This window comes from Sphaeramia orbicularis, chromosome 3 (assembly GCF_902148855.1).
Source record: "Sphaeramia orbicularis chromosome 3, fSphaOr1.1, whole genome shotgun sequence".
Classification (NCBI taxonomy): domain Eukaryota; kingdom Metazoa; phylum Chordata; class Actinopteri; order Kurtiformes; family Apogonidae; genus Sphaeramia; species Sphaeramia orbicularis.
Genome location: NC_043959.1, coordinates 50,326,498 through 50,349,234, shown reverse-complemented (window position 1 = coordinate 50,349,234; position 22,737 = coordinate 50,326,498). Strand labels below are relative to the sequence as shown.

Genomic DNA, 22,737 nt, shown 5'->3' with positions numbered 1-22,737 from the left:
GCAAAGATCTAATGGTATCAATAATGGAAAGTCTTAGCATAGGTAATAAGTTTCTGTTTTTATTACAAAAGTCATTTCTATGTCTTGTTGAATGACACCTTAACTGAGCTCACGCTTGACTCTCTGGCTCGTGCAAATCACGGTGAGATATTGTCACCTCTTAGTTGCAGTGACACTGGCCCTATTAGGATGGTGTGAAATTAGAGGCATGCTTTATCAAGTCAGCTAAAAGAATTGCCCCATCATCTTCATCCTCCTGCTGCAATAAAGAACAGTAGGCTGTAATTCAGCGGTGAAATGAGAGAAGGAGAGAGAGTCTTTTGCTGATACAAGCCAACAGACTAGAAAGGTTTGAATACCCCAGATAAAAGCTTTCACTTTGGTCAGTTTCAGAATATTAATATTTCAAGAAAGCGCCTCACCTGACATAAATATGGTGTGGTCTTTAATAGCTCCCCTCCCAGTCTCTTGTTTGGAAGTTTATCATAGTGAGAGCGTACATGAAGAAGATTCTAGAAAGGTAACATAAATGGGATTAAGGAGAGGTTAAGATCATCCAGTGTGGCTGTTAGAGGGGGATATTAAATATTGATTTATCCCAGTGTAATGACCGTGCAGAGGAGTGGGTCTAAGTGCTGCTTACAGATGGATCAATTCATCTTTTCATACAAAGTGTGTCTGAACAGTACAATGCATTCCTCCCTAACCTTTATCACTAACACTGTAGCTTTGGCTTTCTCTCTCTGCCTCCCTGGCCACTGACCTCGGAGAACAAAGTGCAGATCAAACTCTGTTCTACAGTAAGCGAGCCTCTAACCTGAGGACATGTAAAATATTCATGCTTTACAGGAGCAGATTCTCCTGCTTGTCTTTTTGTTTGTCTGTTTTTACCATATCCCCTCAGTACAATAAAACCTTTTATAACACTTTTGCAATTTACCTTTTTGAAATATTTATCTAGAGGTATTATTGTCTGCAGAGGGCAATTACTTTGTTTCATTATTTACAATCTCCTCCTCACCGAGTGGAAGCTTTTACCTAGAATGCGCTAGTATGCCTACAGTCAAATACAGTACGTCTGAATCCATTTGTAACCATTTGAATTGTTTCCTTTTATAATGCACTATAGCTATAACTGCACAGGCTGGGTCACGGATGAGTAAATATCAAGCATGTGTATGTTTTCACTCCTGCACTTTCACCCGTGTTACTGTCATGTCATGAACATTTACGGCCTACTGAAATATATGGCTACAAGGTCAGAGACGTTGTACCTAAATTTTCTCTGGCTCAGCAAAATCAATACGTTTAAGAAAAATTTAAGCAACTGTAAATTAACAACCTATTTTTAACAACAAAGTGTTTTGTAATAAACAAAATATACCCAACTACGTACTTGTAAAACATACCATAGCAATTGAGAACTTAATGGATTCAGATGGAATATTAGCTAACACAGTAAGTGTAATTGTAAATGTAACCAGCCACAAAATGGAAAACACACGCAACAATGGACACAGTGTAAATTTAGACAGCTTGCAAATGTATTGATTCTACTGTAAGTCACTAAAGGACTGGTCAGGTGTGGCAAAATAGCTGCTTTGCCAGCACACAAAAAAGGTTCTGCTTGATCCTGTTACAGACAATAGCAGTGTAATTGTCTGTAAAGTGTAAATTGTAAATGGCCTGTAAATGAGTAGCTTAATTCCTCTTACTCTGAAATAAGAGACAAAAGGCAGAACACTGCAACTGTTCATGACACAGAACACTTCTGTTGCCACCGTGACAGAATAACCTTCTCTCTCTGCATATAAATATATAATCTTGGCAGCTTCAAGGTTAAAAACAACACACCATGTCAGTCAATCTAGAAGAAGTTATTCTGGGGAAATGTTTGACAAGTACTCCAGCTCAAATCAGCACCTTATTGTCTCTAAGCCACTAGCTATGTGTTGTTGAACCCATAAAGACAAGCAGGACAAGTTTCTAGACCAACACAAACCTCACACTTCTCTGCCTCTTATAGACACTGTATATGGGATGCCCTCGAGGTTGTGAGATAAAATATATTCCTCTGCTGACATGTCCCTAACTGGAATCAAAAGGTGAAAGGCCAGTGTATTAACCTATTGAACTGCCCTTTTCTGCCCCACAACATCTCCTCTTCCCAGTATTGATGACTACAATTGTCCATTTCCCATATCCCAAAGCTCAGGCTGTAAATATTCAAATGGAGCTTATACTGGTGCTCCACAAAATCCAGACTTCTAACCTATTGGTTATAGTGGTTATACTGCTCACTCCTGTGTGTGTGTATGCACATGTATGTGTGTATGTGATGCCAGGGCTCTATTCAAGCAAAGCCCTCACAAAGACTTTGAATATAATCTTGTCTGGTCTGCAGCCCTGGAAGCAATTTTCTGCTCCTTTTCGACTGCTGTCTTGGAAATTGCAAACCAAGGCGTTTTGGCTGCAATGTAAATCCTTGGCATACAAGGGTTTGCCCATCCAAATTAGATTATGCTCAGCTCCCAGACACTGGCTGTAGCCAGCAAGTGCTATTGTGAAGATTGCTTACATTAATGCTTTGTCCAATTGTTCACATTTGCCAAAAGAATAAAAATAATGTATGATTCTGGATAATATGTGCCTGTGCATGTGTGTTAGTGTGTGTGTGTTTGTGGGCTGCTGTCCCAGGTCAGGTCTTTTGCTCTGTCTTGCATCTTCCCCAGAAAGACATCAAGACGGCATCTTGGTTGGGTCATTTGGCTGTGGTGGCTCCATTATTTTCTACAGTTGTCATTTAACATGGTGAATTTCTGGCCTGCAGCATTTGCTCAGAAATGCGGCTGGCTCTGTTGGCTAAGACCTGAGATGCCACGCTCACCACAAGGCACACACAACAAAAGACAAGGGAAAGAATAGGCCACAAAGGACCATTTATAGCCTATGGTATTGTTGCAGTAGCCACATAATGGCTCTAGTGTCCGACAAGACGTGAGGTTTTGTCCATATGTGAAAGAGGTTTTGGTAATGCTGCAGTTCCTAATATCCTGCTGTTTGCAACCTGGAGGGTTTGATAAGGCAGGAGATTTCAGTCCAACTTAACATTCCCTTGAGGACCCAGTGAACAGTTCTGGATCATTGAGGATTGGAAGCCCGTAAAAGTACATGATCTCAACGCAAATGATCTCAGCAGTGTGGAAAAGAACATAAGAACTGAAGAAATATCTCCATAGTGCAGCAAGGGTTGTGTAATATACAGCCAGTAATGTCATTTTCAGCACTTCTGAGTCCAACTCAGAAGAACACTTGAAATGTTTATTATCATTATTATCATTATTACTATTATTATTATTATTATTATTATTATTATTATTATCATTATTATTATTATTAAAGAAAAGATATGTTAATTTCAGTCTCAATATCAGATGAGGAAACAGAATTAAAAAGATCACAAATACAATGTGACTTAGAGAAAATGTTTTGCTTTGACAGGTTTTATACTGACAATGATGGGGTCACGTTTTGTGGGTTTGACTTGTTTTTCCTTTTACACAACACATTCTTTTATGAAAACAAACAATAAACACTCATTTGGCACAAAGCCCGGAGGAGGGTTAGCTCACGGTCTTTCATAGTTTAATTGAATTAAAGACCTTTCTTCCCTCTGTTTTAAACAAATGAGGTGATGCCCTGGCAGTGCAAATAGGACTGAAATAGACCAGCCATCTTTTCTCTGTGTGATATTGGGGACGACTACTACAGAACAGATGCCAGCATTTTGTGGCTGCTACTGTTGATTCTGCTGCTGCCTGCATTAGCCTTAGCAAAGCAAGAGCTCCGGGTAAAAAGAGAGCAACAGTCTGCATGAAAGGAACTCTGGGTTTACCGCATGGCTGGATGTACTTAACATTTAAATGGTTCAAAACTATAGCAAAAACTACTGGAAGGCTGCAGACTTATAAATAACATTGCAACTGGTTATAATAAAAAATACAAAACAGATGAGGCACTGAGCTGTGAGCAGTGTTAAAGTGCAGTCTTTGTCTCCTTCAGGGCTGGGCAGATTGTTGAGGGGGTTAGTCTGAGACCCTCTGAGTCTTCACTTGAGGGCCACAGACCACAGTGATGACTGACACTTGATACACAAAGCCCTGTATTGTGGTCATAGAACTATTGCGTTTTACTGGCCACATACCAGGTGTGTGATATAGACAGAGTCAGTTCAGTACATTATCAAATATAAGTGGCTGCTAAGAGTCCTGCAGCTGTCAAAGGTTCCAATCATGAAAATGTTAAACATATGTGATCATATACTTTCCACTGTGAAGGAAACATATATGGGATTTTACCAGTAGGTTAGAGATCTTGGAAAGCAGCGCAGCTACCGCTGTCAGACTTCACAGAAACAGCTAAACATATCATTTGCTGTATATACAATACATATAATATGGGCAAAAAAACAACAAGGCTTTTTTTTTTTGGAAAAACTAGAATGTGTCATGCATGCCAGCTGCCTGAAGCAGATTTTTTTCATTAAATACCCATTATGATGTCAAAATGTTTTGGCATGCAAACGTGCATCTTAAACAGGATTCACGTGGGTTGGTGTACGTTTTCAACAGAATCAGTCATTTTCTGGTCAAAACGACACATTGAGAACGAAGACGACTGGCTAATAATTACAACCAGGAAAGAACAATAAATTAATTATGTACTAATTACACCTTTTAAAATCCTTTTTTGTGTTTTAAACCTACTCTGAAGTGTTGAGTTTTAAGTCAGGACTTGTGTATTTTCACAGATTCTTCAAGGTTTTAACAATAACTGGTACTAAGAAAAACCTACAATAAAAGTTAGTGTTTTTTTTATCTACACTGCCTTGATTATTGCCTGAGCCAGTTAAGTATATTCTCCCTTCAACAGTGTACTTTATTAGAGCATATTCAGGTTTTGCACAGCCATAGATCACAGGCTGTTGGTGCTGGTGGTGCATCAGTTTGTAATAATGATAAATAAATATAATCAAGTTCTTGTTTAAAATGTGGAACAACAGACTTCATGAACTCGCTCTGATGTGCAGCAAAGTCTACCTTACTTCTGTGTGCATCTTTATTTGAACAATCTCAGGCCATATGGCTTTGGCTATAGCCCGGAGCTATTTACAAAGGAGAGAGTGAAGGAGTGTCAGGATTGGCAGTGCGTTGCCTAAATATAGGGCAGGAGTAGGCACAATGCACAGGGCCGTCCGCCACCCGCCTTTTGCCCAGAATACACCCTGTGGGCAGAGCAGCAGGCCTCCGGCACATGTTCTGTGGCTGGCCAGATTAAAGCTCTCTTTACGGCACTGACAAGGGTTCTTTTAGATTCCCTCACAGAAGAAGATCCACATATTGCACTATCTATCCCCCTCTCCCCCTCCAACTCTTCCTTGATGACTCACAACTTCACTGTACAGCCATGTGCAACTAAACAAAGTGACTCTATTACCAAACTTGAAAGACAAAAGACCGCACAGGCAGGGCAGATGAAATTATTGTGGGTGGCAGTTTTCCACTACAGCTTGGAGTGCGCTGCTATAATTTTAGTTGTGGGGTGGAGAGCCTCATGCTGAAGTCATTTGAGGGAGGGACCGGTTTCTTGCCAGCGGTCGTGGTCAAAGTGGGAGGGGAATAATGTGTACTGTACATCTTTTGTTTCCTGTGTCTTTATCACTCTGATTTCTCTCGTGTTGCATTGTCCATACCATATACTTTTTCATTCACAGGCTTCCTACATTTACTTTCACGGTTTGGTGTTGGAAGTATTCCTTTGACTGTACATTATAAACACTTTTTATACCAACCATATCCGGCTGGTCTCCCTCTTTTTCACTCTCTCACTCTTTTCCTGGCAGGATCGCCAGCTTCCCTAGATACTGCATGTCCTTTGCTACCCCTCTGTGTCAGAGTGATCAGTAAAAATTTAATGACACTATAAAATAATAAAAGTGCCATTAATTTATCACAGCACTTGATGCGTGGGCAGTAAAGAAGCATTAGTTCACTGAATATTTTCAAGCCTTAAAACAAAACCCTGATGCTGTGCCTATAATTTATGGTCTTAATTTCAACTATAATTCTAATTCTAGGATATAAATTGCCAAACTTATAACCAATAAGTATATTAAGCTCAGTATATAAAATTTTATGAAAATTTGTGATACCATATTGCATACTTAGTCTGATATTAATTAGCATAGCTAACACAACGGGAGGAGGAACTTACCTTAACTAAACTATGACACTGTGAGTACATTTCTGGCTCTTATAAGACTTATGTACGTTTTCCCATCACAAAGAACCACATGGCCATTTCTCTGTCAAATGAAGTGTGAAACTACCTTAAAGAATCCTTAGACAAGAGCCTCATTCAACTGACTTTCCAGCTGCCTAATGTGCTGATGTTCACTAATCATATGACTTTGTATGGTGAAAAAAAAAAAAAAAGAAGAACTTGAACACTAAGCTAGTTATTAATGAAATTCATTGATGGATGGCCCCTGTTCTCTCCCCTTCTCAGCCCAACATGATGCTTAATGATCATGAGTTTATAAAAGGACTTGATTGATCAGGAGGGACCAGTGAAGCTCAGAAGAGGGATGAGATGACTACTTTATTAGAGACATACACTACCCATGAACACTGCGTCTTCCTAGTGGACTGTCCAAGGAGCATCTGAAGCAGCACCATTGCCCATCCAGCTAATCACACATCAGTCACTTTGTCATCATGCTGCTAGCTTCTTTCATTAAGAGCAATAATGTGGCCGGGTGATGAATACAGCTCTGTGTGCGTGTGTCCTCACACATTTGTTGCTTTACACAGAATGTGACACAGAGAAAGGCACCATACTGCATCTTCTCTTTACAAAGTGTCCTCTTGCCCAGCGGGGACCACCACATATGTCATAATTAGAAAACACTTAAGTAAGCAAAGGGCCGTCAGACAGACAGGCTCTAATCACAGGCCATAAGCAGGTAGTGGTTAATTGTATATCAGAATCACTCAACTGGCCATAAATAATGAGTGCTCCTTCAAGTATGATGGTAAATTGCAGTGCTCTTTCTGTCTTTCTTTCTCTCGCAGTCCTTTCTTTTGAGAAGTAGTTCTTGAGTAAAAGCATGAGGAAAATCAGAATACTGTGAAAGGCCTCAAATGGACAACAATCTTCCTTCAACTTGTCATCTTTTTTAACACAGAAAAACAAGGTTATATAAAAGAAACAAAAATATTATGACACATGGATTTCTGAGTTAAATTTTTTTAAATATGCTGTAATTTGGCCTATTGTTGCTGACAATATTTAATGAGAAAAAGACACCCAAATACAGTGGTTAAATTAAATATTTTCTACTAATTTTGCTAGATTTAAATTCATTTTTAGCACCTTTTCCCATTAGTACTGAAAAAAGAAAAGGGTCCTTAGGGGTATAGTAAAAACATCAAAACACTGCATGACAAAGAACACAGGGGTTAAAAGATTAATGTGTGTTGTTGGTGGTGCCAGGGGAGCTGTTAGTATTGTGTAGACAGTCTACCTGAGTATCTGTTCAGTCTGCGTGTGATAGTCACGTTTAGAAAAGGCACAGGTCAGTGCAGACACTACATCTTTGGCAGAGTGAACGCTCACCCTGGGAGTAAAACAAATGCTGTTTTTTTGTTTTTTTGTTTTTTTAATGATGGCAACATGCCTGCTTTTACTGTCATCCAGGCAAAACCTAGGGGGGGAGAGATTATTTGTATCATGCAGAGTCAAAGTGTCCATCTCCTAGTTGAGTCTTTAGAGAGGAAGACGGCCCTTTGCTAATGCCCTGTGTATTCACTGAGGAAGTAGGTCATTCAACAATGGAGCCAGCAGCAGTCGGCACTCTCCCCTTGCATAATACATTAAGTGTAATGTGCAGCAACTATTCAGAGGCCCCCCGAAAGCTGTTATTTTATTCTGTAAATGCACACTGACATGACATTTAATATTGTCACGGAGCGCTGAATGACAGGGTTTCATTGTGCGTCAAGTACAACATGATGCCAAGTTTAATCTGAGCACAAAGCGACATGACAAACGGGAAAACACGGTGTGTTCTCCAAAGCATGAACTCTGAATAAATGATGGGTGCTGAGCTCTGGGCGCTGTAGACTGGAAGGGAGGATGTAAGGAGAAGATTACAGAGGAAAATCTGAGCACTGCAAAGAGGGCCACGGCCCCATTGTGTGCTTGGGATCACAAAGTATCCTTCTGTAAATCTATTTACAGCACCCCTGGCCCTCACTGTCTCTCTGCCTCCTGTCATCCATTATAGCGGCTGCTGAATAGAGAGATGAGAGAGGAAAAAGCTACATCTAGCTCATGTCAAAAGAGCAGCTCTTCAAAAGAACCTCCATTTATCAAAGACACTTTTTTTCTTTTCAAAATTTCAGATTCCTGATGGGGTTATTTTTACAATTCTATCGCAGTAAAAACGGTGTATATGTGTTTGTTCCTGTACCTGACTGTTTGTGTTTTCCTTGCAGGAGAGGGCACATTTTGAGAGCATCGGGCACCACCTCAGCAAGCTGAGTGAGGAAGGAAAGATCGGCCATAGAGTTATTGACCTCACCAGGCCAGAAGATCTTGATGGTAAGCTCACATCTAAATGGCTTTACTTCTCGCTTTGATTGCACACTTTTGTGTTTCTTTCTACCCGTCCTGTAAACAGAGACTGAACTACATACATTTTGCTAGGAATTCTGTGCTAATGAGTGCATTCTCCATACGCTCTAGACTTAACAATACTTTGAAAGCAGAAAGACATTTAATGGCCGATAAATGAAAATGACTCTGTGTGGCTTTGTAGCTGGTGAAGTGGTACGTACGGGTGTGTGCAGAAATGTGCACATATGCAAGTAAAATAAGGGGGTTGGGGTGAATACCATTTGCAATGAGCCGTAGCACTGAGGTTTTCACAGGTAGGTGAGTGAAGGACAAGGGTGCCTGAGGACAAAGCTGGCTTTTTTCCAAGCTCGGCTGCTCTTGCTGTTGTGCTTGTTTGAGGTCCCGGGCACAGGGGTGTAAATTTGAGTTGCACCAGTGTGACAAAGCGTCATCTCCCTTTGTGGCGCTGGCTCCGAGACAGTAGCAAGGAGTACTTCGGTGCACCAGTGTTTGTCTGACATAAATATTTGTGGCAGTTTCCATGGTACTTGAGGGCCAGAGTAAAGAGGAAAATGGTTCTGACTCGTCTTTGATGCATGAAAGAGTCTCACTGCAGAAGCATAGATATTTCTCAGTAACCCAACATCTTTATTTAGCATTTTAGAGACTTTTCCCATCAGTTTTCACAAGAAATCTGCTAGCATAATTAGTTTGCATAGACTAAAAAACAATGTTTTACTACCCATAGAAATGTTTGTTTACAGACTCTCAAGCCTGTAAAGTCACGCTGGCTTTCACATCACACCCAATCCTGAAGATGAGAAATTGAGGTGTATTTAGTGGATTCATTGACATGTTTCCCATGTGAGCCACAGCAGCACATCCCATCCCGCCCGTCTGCTTTTTAGACAGATGTCCCTCCAGTCCTCATTCTCCCAGTGGGAACCTTCTCTCTGTGGCTACTGTGGAGTCAGGACCGAAACGGAGTGCGCACCAAGGCAGTTGTGTCCTTTTAAGTCCTGTGCAGGACCGAGGGAAAGCCTTGCACCAGACGCCTCGCATCAGTGTTCCCAGTAGGCTATGGATTAGGAGCAAGCAGAGGTTAGAGGAGAGGAGAGGTCCTCTTCCCAAGGGGAAATGGCTGGGAGCCAGGGTCGTACACATAACTCACAACACACAGTTACCATTTCTTCTCTTACACCACAAATATATCTGTCTGACTCTTTCAGCTGCACCAACAGAAAAACACATACAGTTTTATGATGTGAACCACAAAGTGTTTACTCTTCTGAGAGCATGTTTACTTTAAAAATCCACCCTGAACAAGTAACGGCTTGGTTCCATAGTGTACCTTGACATAGGGAAAAGTATCTCTCAAACTGTTATTTGTTATTAGTCTTTAATAACAACAGAGAAAGGGGAGATCAGGCCTAGCTTGTACTTTTCTCATAAGTTGATCATGGAAATACAGAAATTCTTCAACACAATATATTTCACCATAAATCATATTTACTTTTCAATCCAAACCTAATTCTGAGGTCCTTTGACCTGCAAAGTAACACAAATTAATACTTACTGGGTACAATTGAATTTGTTCTAGGGATCTTTTAGGTACAAAAGAAAATAACACCCTCTGTATTTCAGAATGCTTTTCCTTAGTAAAATACTTTGGTATTTCCAGAAAAGGAAAATTACTGGGTGTACCTCCACAGCCCTTACACAGGGTGTGAAAGCCCCATGGTGTGTAGCAGCTTTCCTTCCAGAACAGAGCAACCGCATTGAGCAGGTCCAGTATACAGCAGGCTTCTGTAATCACTGCCGTTCACAGAAAGCTTTAGGTCGCTTAAGCTAATATTTGCAAAGCATGCAGCAATCAAACTCCTAACGATGGAGATTGGAAAATAGTGGCAAAGGAATGGAAATAGATAGGATTTCCTTCATTTTACAAAGTCACGAGCCACACACATGATCCCACCGCAAATTCATTAGGTCTTTTTAAGCTCTGATGAAAACATTACCGAATACCACAGAGGCCTCAGCCCAGCCAGGCCCTTTGTTCATTCACATAAGGCAGTAAGGAGTTGCTGTGTAGCTGAGGTTGTGTGTTTGTCTAAACCGCCCCCATCACTGATGGTCCACAGAGAACAAAGAGGTTGTTGAAAGTTGCGTAGAGACAGGAAACAGAATTAATCTAAATGCCTAGTGCGATAATATCAACCAGAGAGTGAGAAAAGACAGGGCTTCAGCTGAGATGTGTGTCTAACAAAGTCCTCATGGGATAGATTGAGAAGAACAGTAGTGTTGCATTGTTGTTACAAATCACTGATGATGGGTTCTTTACACTTGTAGCTTGCAGCTGTTATGAAGTCTTATATAAGCTGATTGTTTGAAAAGGTTTTTGTTGTTGTTTTTCTTATACCAAGAGGCCGTGGGAATTGAGCTCAGGCTTTCGTTGCCATAGAAGAACGCTGAGATGAAGAGTCACTGATTTATGAACAACAGTCAGACAGGTCAACACAATCAAACAGTGCATTGTTTTGAAGTTGGAAAATACAAATTTATCCCAATCTGACAATAATGTGTTTGTGTGTTTTCCACTTTTGTGTGTTCAAAGCTAGGACGTTGTAAAGGATTAGAGTCTACTTTAGGCTAAATGCATACAAGAGGGGATAGAGTAGACAAAAGTAAAAGGCTTATCCTGCAAGTTGAAACAAGCCGGGTGTTAGTTCCCAAGTTCCCATGTGCATGCGCTCACATGCTGAGACGCACACGCAGGCACTAGAAAACTCAAATGATCCTAACTGCAAAAGAAAAAAAAAGGATTGACATAATAGGGCTTATATTACGTGTAATTTGTAATGGTTTAATTAGCATGCTATGAGCTCGTTTCAGGCCGGAGCTACAGCACCGAGCTCTGTGTCCTGTCTGTCCATGCACATGAATCTAGCCTGATCCTGCTCTGAGGGAGAGGCTCTATTGTCAGCCTGAATGCCTTCAGTCAGAGGTGTTAGATTTGATCCCAACAGGGAGGGTTTGGCAGGTTTGCGTGATTGTTGCCTACTCACTGAGGCTCATCCTCTCGAAGCAGATTCCTGGGTGACATTATGTGTCTGCCCGCAGAACAAAGATGAGTAAAGAGGAGAAAAGGGGGGGGAGGAGAGGGGATGGCTGGGGTAGCGCTACCCTCTGGCTCGGTACATGATCGAGTCTGAGCCTGCAGATCACAGGTGTGAGAGTCTTTTGGGCCTCACTACATTTTCTTTATTTTTCTGCTATCTCCATCAGCGTCTTCTCGCTCCCTTTTCCATTTTTTTTTTTTACCTCCCTTCCCTTCCCCTTCCCCTCCCACTCCACCAACCACCCAAATCTCTCACACACAATCATTCTTTCTCACTGTAATTCATGTTGCTCATCTGCAGTGTTTCCAGGAGAGACAAATTAAAAGGGGATTCTCATATCGCTCTGTCACACTTGAGCTGCGGGCCTCATGAATCACAATAAATTCTATTAAGCAGCACTCCCTCTGTTTCATTCCCTCCCCAGCTACCACCCAGGGGGCCTGCCCCTGTCACTGCTAAACATCTGTGTTTATTTACACAATCACACACCTAGCTAACTGATTCCTAAATGTCCTGCCCCTCCTGGAGAAAAAAAAAAGAGTTAATGCTCATTTGCAAAATGTCAGAGCAGTGTTGTGATTTTCAATGAAAAGATAAAAACAATGTTGCTGTAAATTGCAGGTTGCTCTTTCTGGGGATTTGCTGAAACTGGCTGCTCATGCACAAGATGCCTCTGATTAAGTCATAAGCTGCCTGCTATTATGTTTAGAAAGTCACTCTTAACTTTCTACTAGAATGTTCATATTCTAATTAAAAAAAAAAAAAAAAAATCACATTTAAGGACTATAATATCTTGACTATAATATCTTGAGACTACTATTTTCCCCAAAGAAGCTTTGATTTGGTGTGAGCTTGACACTTCCATGACTTTGTTCTTTATAAAGCTAATACCACAGCACCTACCTCTGTGAGGGTGAGGATAAGCTGTGTACTCCATCTATTGCTCTCCTTTCCATTAGACAGACCAGACAGGCACTTTTCTATGTGCCACCATGTGAAACAAAAAACCATGCCTCATGAGGCTTCTCTCCAATGAACCAAGTCACGTGGCTGGTTTCCTGGCTAACTATGGATGTGGCAGTAGCTGATGGCAGGAGGTTGTTTTGTCCCCCCTCCCTGTAAGAAGCTCACCTCTGCCCGTATGCATGCACACCAGTATATAAATTGCTGAATCAGTGTCAGTGATAGAGTAATGGCACGGGAGGCATCGTAAATTACAGCAAGCGATCCCGGGGCGCAGACACTGGCTGTCGTGTCTGAGTGAGCGCTGCGCTCCTGAGCTAATGAATACCTTCATCTGGCCCCAGCAGTCAGCAGATTGCCCCGTGTTGATGGATACTGTCAGCCCTCCGCCACACCACATTTCATTGCACAATAAACATGGTTGTCAAAACCAAACAAAGTGAAATCAATTCATCCTGTACAGTGAGTGCATGCTAAATGAAATTAACGTACTGTGGGGTTCGATAGCAGCAAAGGTAGTGTATTATTTCTGAATTCACGATGGCTTTAGGGCCTACAGGGCCCAGGCCAAGGAGGAAATGTGTAACACACATGCAGAGCAAGATCTGGTACCAAAAGCATGCATCCCTCATGCAGGCACAGGTGTTCCCTTCTGTTTGACTATAAACTGCACAATTTAGGGCTTATATTATTACAATAAATTAAAAAAAAAAAAAAATGCTCAAAGAAATGTGCAATTTCTGTGGTCACTGATGAAGTCACATTACAGTTCCAGTACATGCCCCGTTTAAAAAAAATTTATAGACAACTGCGAGTGTTAAGTATTTAAAAAGTGCACAAGAAAAAAAAGATGTGCATATAAGAAATAAATTCATATAAGAAATGAAGTATAAATGTCACTTTCATACTTCATGTCCAGTTCACACATACGAGACTTTATATACTTGTCAGATACTTTATTGACATGATTTATGATTTTTTCATTGGCCTCCTACAAGCTGCAAGCCTCCACGGACGATAAATGTACGTGTTCTCGATTTATACCGACAGAACAGGTTTCTCAGTGAACAGATGGACCTCAGACATTTTCTTTGATCAAAAATCTAAACCAGTTTCCGCCACATTCAGTCTCTGTTACATGCAAGGTGACTGTGAGTTTCCTGAGTATAAGTATCTGTGGTATTATGTATGTGTACAAAACACAGACAATACAGATTCACTTGCCTGGTGTAATAGTTTTAAGAAGAAGACCCCATTTCAAAATGGAGACACTCGAAATACTTATGCTGAAAATTGTGCAGCAGCATCTTCTGTGATTAGACCAGTACGAGGTTTCAGCGAATTTAGAATTAATGTCTCTGCACAGCCCTCCATTACTCATTAAGAGTTTGATTTTGTTTATCAACTGAAATAATAATAGAAATCAAACCCCAGGTAACGTGTGCCAAGGCTGCTACTGGAATGGTCTAATGAGAAGGCTTCACATGTGGATGATGAAATATGCATGAGTCATCCCAAGCTTTCTTTTCCAGATTTGAGATCATTAAAGATGTATCGTAGCATATGGAAGGCTTTTTTTGTCTTATTTTTCAAGCCTTGTTTATCAACATGTTTTTGTTTGTTTAAATATTCATACTGCTTTTATTTAATTCTTTCACATCTTACATATAAAAGGAAGCAAATGCGCATGCAAACAGAAATCATTATCAGTCTGATGTACAGTTTAATACTGAGAGAAACTCTCTTATGCTGATTGTGAATGCCCTGATTGAGAAACAGCACTTTGCAGAATCGGCACACTCTCTCATCGCAAATGTGTGCCTGGTTTGTTTGTGTATGTGCTTTGGTTTGGTGCTCGAGAGAGAAAGAAATAAATATAGAAAAAGGGAAGCAGAGGAATGGTGTGCCTGCATTGCATATGTAAGTGTTAAAATGTACTTTGGAAGAATGCTTTATTAAGATCTGCCAGAGTTCAAGCGTCCATTCTTGATTTCCTTTTTTAAAGACTACCTCAAATCCTATATTTGTTATTTATGTTGGCACACTTACATGTTTTATGGACACTATGAATGTCAGATTGAAATGTGTGCGGCTGAGTTTGAACACTTGCAACAACCATTGAAGTCCAAGGTCTTCCCCTTTTGGATTTGTGTATAATCTGATTTTAGTATAAGTGAGAGTGGGCAGCTCCTCCTTAAACCGACATTGTATTCACTTTAATAGCGCATAAAATATAGGCTTGTCAAGTCAGCTTTCTACTCAATAGAAAGTTTTCCCCCTCCATGAGGGTCAGAAGCCCCCATGCTCATTTGAAACAATGCTCACGACTACGCTGAAAGTAGCGATGACAATAGATGAAGGAGGGTTCGAACATGGCTCGTCATTTAATCAATGTCTTGCCTCGGTCTCTCTTCTTGTTCCTGCTCTGGCCGTTCCAGGGTCCAAGGAAGTCAATGGCTCTGCAGATAAACCCCAACCCTATTATTGTTGGCCAACAGGAGGTGCTGGATCTACTGAGGCCAGAGTCTTCAGGGAAGCCAGAGGAAGGAACAACAACGAGCCACACATTAAGAGGCCAATGAATGCATTCATGGTGTGGGCAAAAGATGAGCGGCGCAAGATCCTGCAGGCCTTTCCTGACATGCACAATTCGAATATAAGCAAGATTTTGGGTGAGTACTTCTTAATTTAACATTATCTGACTAAGGGGGCAAATGTTCAACATTATAAATACGACAACATTACAGTGCAAAACACTTTTAATATCTATTGCTTTTTAAAAATCCATCTATAATAAGTGCCTTTTTAAAGATGCAATAATACCTCTTTATCTTGAATGATGACAATATTATTTTGTCCCACAATCCCTTTAGTTTGTTTAATCCTTGCATGTAATCAACAAGGAGTAAAGACTAAAAGCATAACTTAGAAAATGATGTCCAAATCAGGGCTATAAAATTTATTGTAAGTGATTTTCTGATTTAATCAGAATTTTCCAAATGAGTTACAGATTTGTTTTGGGTTTTTTTTTTACACATTAAGATTGGAGTGTATTACTCATAAATAGAACTGACTCGATACAGCGGCAAGTGACAGAAACAGCAGAGTGTGTTATCTCATAAGCTACCACTGAATACAGATGGATTTATAACCCATCACTACCATAAGTGTTTGTCATGAAAAATGACAGAGGCTAAATGGGTCTTGTCCCCTCGGCATTGGAGTCCATACATCAGAGCTGTTAAAAGTGCTGTCATCCAGTACATAGCAGGACACTTCACAAAGCTGTACTATTTACTACGGGCGCTTGTTTTTCCTTACTGTTTGACACCGGCCCATGTAGACAATTTCAACTCACATGTATATGCAGGATTATTAACAAAATGATGTTTAATGGCCAATGATTACAGAACCTACACCCTAAATGAAGTGCAATTCAGTGGTAACACATGTTCAGACCTAATTTGTGAACTATCAGTTACTTAAAATGTATTTTTTTTGTTTTTATTTGATCTAAATCAACCCTGCTGTGTAGGTTCACGGTGGAAGTCCATGTCTAACCAGGACAAGCAGCCATACTATGAGGAGCAGGCCCGTCTGAGTAAACTTCACCTAGAGAAATACCCAAACTACAAGTACAAGCCACGGCCTAAGAGGACCTGCATTATTGACGGGAAGAAACTGCGCATTGGAGAGTACAAGCAGATGATGCGTTCACGGAGACAAGAGATGAGGCAGTTCTTCACTGTGGGGTAGGCAGGCTGTCACAAATCCCACAAACTAACCACACTGATGCACTAGCAAGCACGTACCATATGAAATGGACTGTAACTTTCCTTTTTTTTTTTTTTTTGGCCTTTCTAGAAGTTGTTCTCATGCAACTACACACTTTTTTTTTTTAAATGAAGGCTGTATTAATCTCTAATTAATGTGTATCAGCAATATTTGAATTAAAATGAATGTATTTTTCAATAGCTGTGATTTAATCATTTAATAAACAATAGCATCCTGCAAATGGAGAATGAAGTGCAGACATTATTACAGGATATAAGCTTTAAGTATAGACTTACAGAAGCCCAGAGGGCAGGAGTCTGCAGCTTAACGCTTTAATTTACTGTGTGTGGTTAGCAGGATAACCCTTCTCCAGGTGTTCCCATGTCAGTCATAAGCTTCAGTGGCTGGAGTATCAATCATGCAGCGCAACAGCAGACAGTAGCAGCTCTAACCACGCACTGGTTTTATGTCACCAATAAACTGGGTAGTGTTTCTGAACAACTCAAAACGCGAGCTGTCAGGAGGACTGTTTTTTTTCCCCAAATCCTTTTCACAGAACTGCTGGCACACTGCTGTGGGGAACCTCTTATCCAACAGTCTGAGTTTAAGTGCTTTACAACAAAAAAGAAAATGCAGTTTTTGACACATGCACACACACATTCTCTGCGCAGCACTTTAACTATTCTTTCCATTTGTCCTTTTATGGTTTTGGATGGCAAAAAAGAGAGTAATGTGAGAGGCACATGATGAAAATAAATATCTTATTATGTTTTTTTGTCTCCTGCATCCAGGCAGCCACCGCAGATTCCCATCACCACCAGCGCCAGTATGGTCTATCCCGGAGCTATTACCATGGCAACTACCACACCCTCACCTCAGATGACATCAGAGTGCTCAAGTGCCTCAGCGAGTCCTGAGCCATCCATTCCTGTCATCCAGAGCACCTACAACATGAAGCTAGAGCCCAGCGCGATGGCGAACAACAGCGAGCCGGTCAACGGCGAGGATGAGATGGACATGTATGAAGACTTCGAGGATGAGCCTAAATCAGACTATAGTAGTGAAAATGAAACACAAGAGCCAGTCAATGCCAACTGAGGCCTCTTTCACTGAGGAGGAGGCCGATGCAGTCACAACAGTCATACAGGAGGACGCCCAGGATCTGATCTGAGGGAGGGAAAGAGCAAAAGAAAACAACTACACCAGAAAGATTTAAGTGTTTAAAAAAAGGAACAATGATATATCATTTTGAAGCCAGCATGCACATGTGGCTTCAGCAGAAACAAAAGCTATTTGGTCTTAAGTGTTTCTTCAAGTGTGTGAAGCAGTTTGGTTGTGGTAATTATGATTTCTTTTTTTTTTATGTCATTGTTTTATTTTTCATGGTGATCATGGACATTTACATTATTAGGTTGTTGCCTAGAACAAGACAGAACTTGAAATTGAACATTTGATATGAACCTATAATTCTTACAGTAATACCTTGTTTTCCTCTTAAATTAGGTGATTTTGATATATTACGTAACTGTTCAAGATGGGAATAATATTCTCACTCAGGTATAGTGCGCTAGCCAACAGCTTGTGAATGTTTTTAATCAATACTAACCAGTACAAAATTAAATTCATATGGAGTGATTCCAACATGCTACAGAGGGAAAAACATGTATTATTATTATTATTATTATTATTATTATTATTATTATTATTATTATTATTATTATTATTATTATTATTATTATCAATAATAATTATCGTTTTTCACAAACTGCATTATTTTGTGCAGAAGTGCCAAACATTTCAAGTTGTTTCTAAAATCTGTAAAGTCTTTTGGGAGAGACTTTGTGAGTCTTAGACAATCTCTTGATCTCTTAATGCAGCTTCATTATCCAGTCTTTCTTTAATTTACCCTAACAGAATAAACAAATGAAACTCAGGAACTTGGAGGCAGAAGGCTCTGCAGGGGGGTTATGCGACATCTTTGGGTGGTAGCTTGTGATGCGAGCTGTTCTCCACGGAGCCCAATGCAGTGATCGTCAATGAAACCGACCAGCCCTTTCATTTCCTCATCCCCCGTCCACACGGGGCGACGTGGCATCCCTCACTCATTTCCAGCTCTGACTCACCAAGTTCTTAATCAGAGTGATTGTAATCAGGCCAGAATGCTAAAGGGCCAAAGGCCTTCAATCTGTGGGATTGGAACAGCAGCGAAAGGCAGCTTTGGGGGCATTACATTCTCAAATTGATGTTGTACAATGTGGAGCTACAGTACATTCTGTTAAACACTTTAGCCCCATTTGGATGACAAGTTTAAAGCCTTAGGTCTTAAAACTTCATTTTTTTTTTCAATCTTAATTCTTTTTAGACATTGTAAATCTTAAATTGACACTAAGAAGTCTTAAAGCAGAGCACGGTCATCGGGTTGATGCAATGAGCTGATTACTGCAGTAGTCTTAAGAGGAGTGACAGTTTTTGAGAATATTTCCAAGCAAACAAACAAAAAAGCCTTAAATCTAATGTTTCTTTCTTAAAATACTTTGTCATGTTCACATGACATTGGTAACCTAATACAGTGACTGCATTAGTGCACTTAGACAGTTTCTCATTCTGTCATCTTTGAGCTCTATTTTTATTTCTATGAATCTTATTAGCTGCTGGAATGCACTTATCCATTGCGTTAAAAGTAGGACAACATGGAACTGCTCCGAAAAACAAAGGGCACAAATTCTCTAATTTCAGCTAAAAAAAAAAGCTGACAAGTGGTGACCTTCTGGAGACTGCAGCTCAACAAAGCTCCTCTAGCGGTCAAGGCCTTGATGTTGAGACTCAGATCCTCTTTACAGGGCAGAAGGTCTAAGTGGCTCCCCTCCCTGCCATGCCCTGCTCTGACCCCTGCCCACTGCAACCTCAGCACCCAGGGGGCGCCATCTGGCCCAGAGAAGGAGAAAACACTGGGGAGGGACAGGAAACAATAAAAGTGGGGAGTGTGTCCCTCATTGTGCTCTCCATCAAAGTGCTGGAAGTAAGGCCTCAACAGGGCTCCCACCCTGGTCCAATCACCAGGCACTGGCGAGCAGATGGAACAAGTACATCAAGCTGTGGGGGATTATTAAAATGACTGACGACTGGGTATCATCTGAAATACAGCATTATTAATGCATGAGTCCAGCTATTCCCCTCCCTTGCCCTTGAACCTGTCCATTTTACAGAGAGCACAGGGTTTTTTGAAGGATCTGAATGGCTGGTCACTGGCTTTAACTGGTTGAGATCCCCACTGCTGGTCACTGCATTTTTCTCCCAGCTCTAATTGGTACAGATGGCGCTTTATATCTCTTTAGCACTCTTATCTTCTGTACTTCTATTGTCAAAAACCATTTAGTGCTGGCTCGCATTGTTTCTACATTTCAAAGCATTTATAGTTACGTTTCTTAGATTTTTTTTTTTTTTTTTGGATTCACCTCATCAGTAATTCCCATTTATTATTTTATACCATTACATCTTTTCTACATTGTTCTATTTTTGAGGTACAAAAAAAAAACATTAAGGATGCTCTCTTACGGAAAAAAAAAAAAAAACCCAAGTGGATTTTTCTCCAAGTCAACCTGTTTGGTATTTGTAAGCTGTTTGCTCTTGTTTGCTGGTGGCTAGATTGATTTGTATGTGATTGTAAATATTTTCATGACCATGCCACACTGATTTAGCGAGGCTGGCAGTAAAAAGGACTCTTCACAGAACTGAAACTTGACTGTGCTTATATAGCAAAAAAAAAAAAAAAAAGAAAAAAGACAAAAAAAAAAGACAAAAAAAAGAAAAGAACTCATGAGGAGACAATGTTTCATAAGTGTTATAAGCACTGGATATACAGTAAATTGTATTTTTTATCAATGCTGATTAATGTGAAGCTGTTTGAGGAAAAACAACATGAATGAACAAAATTCCCCAGTAGGATTCAAGTGGGTTTGCTCTCACAGTTGCCAGATTTGAGTCAGTTTTTGTCTACTTATTTTGTTTATTTATGCAAAGACACATGTGATGAATGAACACTTTGTTTAAGCTTCAGGGCTGCCTAGGGGAGAGACTCAGCACAAGAAAGTGAGCAGAAAATTCAACAGCAGGCTCGGTTAGCCGTGAAACACCAGACTTCAGTGCATTGTATATTGTATTTGAAACTGTAGAGTATCAACTTATTGTATTTATTAGCCACAGCTGGCTCTAAAATTGTCAGTGAACCAACAAAAAATGGACAATCAATGAAACAGAACACGTTTGATGAATTGGAGCTCAAAAAACGGTTTTCAGTGAATTCACCATCTCATTTCAATTTTATTGTAAATATAACATAGGGAATATATTTTTGTTCATGAGTGCTTTGTGAAGTATAAGTTATGTATTTGGCTAATCTATTTTATTTTCCTTTTTATGTTTTATTTTTGTATGTGGTTTCATGTTTTTTCAATCCTGACAAGTCACTGTACCTCATGTAGATGCTGAAATTTTCTGCTTTTTTAAAAGAGAGCAGTGTCGGACCTGAGACAGAGAGAAGCACCTCGTCTGCTTATGTTTTGGTAATCTTCCATGGAATTAAAAAAAAATAATAATAATCTAAATGAAATCTATACTCATTAGACTTGTTAACATAAGAGTCTTTACAACTAAGGTACTCTTTTAAACGACAAGCACTTGATATAAAAGATTTATTCAATAATTTGTCTAATCATTATAAAATCTTAGTGGTATGCTGTATATCCTCACTTGTGTTTTGTGTTTAATACAGCACTCATAGTATGTGGCAAATTCCTTATGAGGAGCTGATATCATCCTAATACAATCTGCATGCATTTGGCCTGCATCATTTACATATTCACAAAAACAAAGTGTTTTTTAATGAATGATTGTTTTAAACACAAGTGATGTTTTTAGATGTTTTTAAAAGGTGGGAGCGTGCAAATATTTATTTGTTTCAACGTGGCAAAATGCACCGACTTTGTGCATTCTTCTTAGTCTACTCTCTCCTTGCCATTATTTTTCTTTTTCTTGTTTTTTTTTGTATGTTGCTGATTTTTAATGAACAATTTCATGACTATCCAGCCATCTGCAAATGTAGCCCTCACAATTGTTTTCCTTTAATTCACTTGTTGAACATGCAAATGGTTTGAATGAACTATTGAAGACAACTTCTGTGCTGTTTCAACATTACTTACTGTATTTTTTTTTTTCCTGTCTGAACTTTGTGATGTATATGGTGGGAATGTTCTCTGTGTTAATTTAATCAGCACAATTCACTGACATGCTGGACTGACATGCTAGCTGCTGTTCAGAAGTGTAAAATTTGTTGTTCAAGGCAACATTTATAGTTGTCTTTGGTACTTTGCTTTTTAGAGTTGTCTCTCAAGCAACACTGTGTGTGGCTCTTCTGTCACTGGAGCCGTAGTTTTGAAATTGCTGGCAGCCTGATACAATTTTCTGCGTAGAATTTTTTTTTTTTTTTTTTTTTTCCTGGCAGGTACCTAGGCCCATGGCAAGTATTGTTTGGGTGTTATTAGAGAAAATGAAATACATAGTGTCTGTTGCTGCTTTAAAAAAAGTTTATGTCTGAATATGTAAATAGTTTATCATAATATCTTGTACAGTCCAATGTAAAGTTTTTAATTCAACTTAAAAAAAAATGTTGCCATCACATTTGTGTTCACATTCTTCATACAGTACAAAAGATCAATTATTTGCTAGGGGTATTATTGCTAAAATGAAAAGAAAAAAAAAAGAAAATGTTAATATTTTTTTTTTTTTTATGTTTGTTTTGTTTTGCTTGGCTTCAAAGTGTACACCAGCAAGTCTTTTGGTTTCCATGTGCAGTATTGACGTGAGGTAAACTTAAGGTGAATAATTTTACAGTGATGTGTACGGAGAGGAATCTCCTTTGGCTTTGGTAGTATTAATACACTATATTAAGTAAAAACAAACCAATGAGTGACACATTTGGGTCCATCAAGGCACCATGGAAATGTGTATACTGTATATGATTAAATTATCCCCAGAGGAACAATTCAGGCATATTATAATGTAACACCATTTTCTGTACGTCTCAGTCCATTGTAACTGTGCAGCAGTGGGCTGAATAACTGCCTGTTTAAGCTCATTTACCTCAAGAATTTCCTCCTTTTCTGTAAAAGAGACAGAAATTGTGTTACAGAAAGCTTCTCACATC

The 22,737-nt window shown here is 39.7% G+C and overlaps 1 protein-coding gene across 1 annotated transcript in view; it reads left to right on the top strand.

Annotated features, from left to right (window-relative positions):
* Positions 1-17,633, top strand: part of sox6 (SRY-box transcription factor 6) — a 126,344-nt gene extending 108,711 nt beyond the window's left edge. Inside the window, exons 14-17 of the mRNA XM_030130301.1 lie at positions 8,559-8,664; positions 15,260-15,433; positions 16,297-16,513; positions 17,327-17,633. Of these exons, the coding sequence (XP_029986161.1) occupies positions 8,559-8,664; positions 15,260-15,433; positions 16,297-16,513; positions 17,327-17,633 (804 nt within the window). The remainder of the gene's footprint in view (positions 1-8,558; positions 8,665-15,259; positions 15,434-16,296; positions 16,514-17,326) is intronic.
* The last annotated feature ends 5,104 nt before the right edge of the window (positions 17,634-22,737 follow it).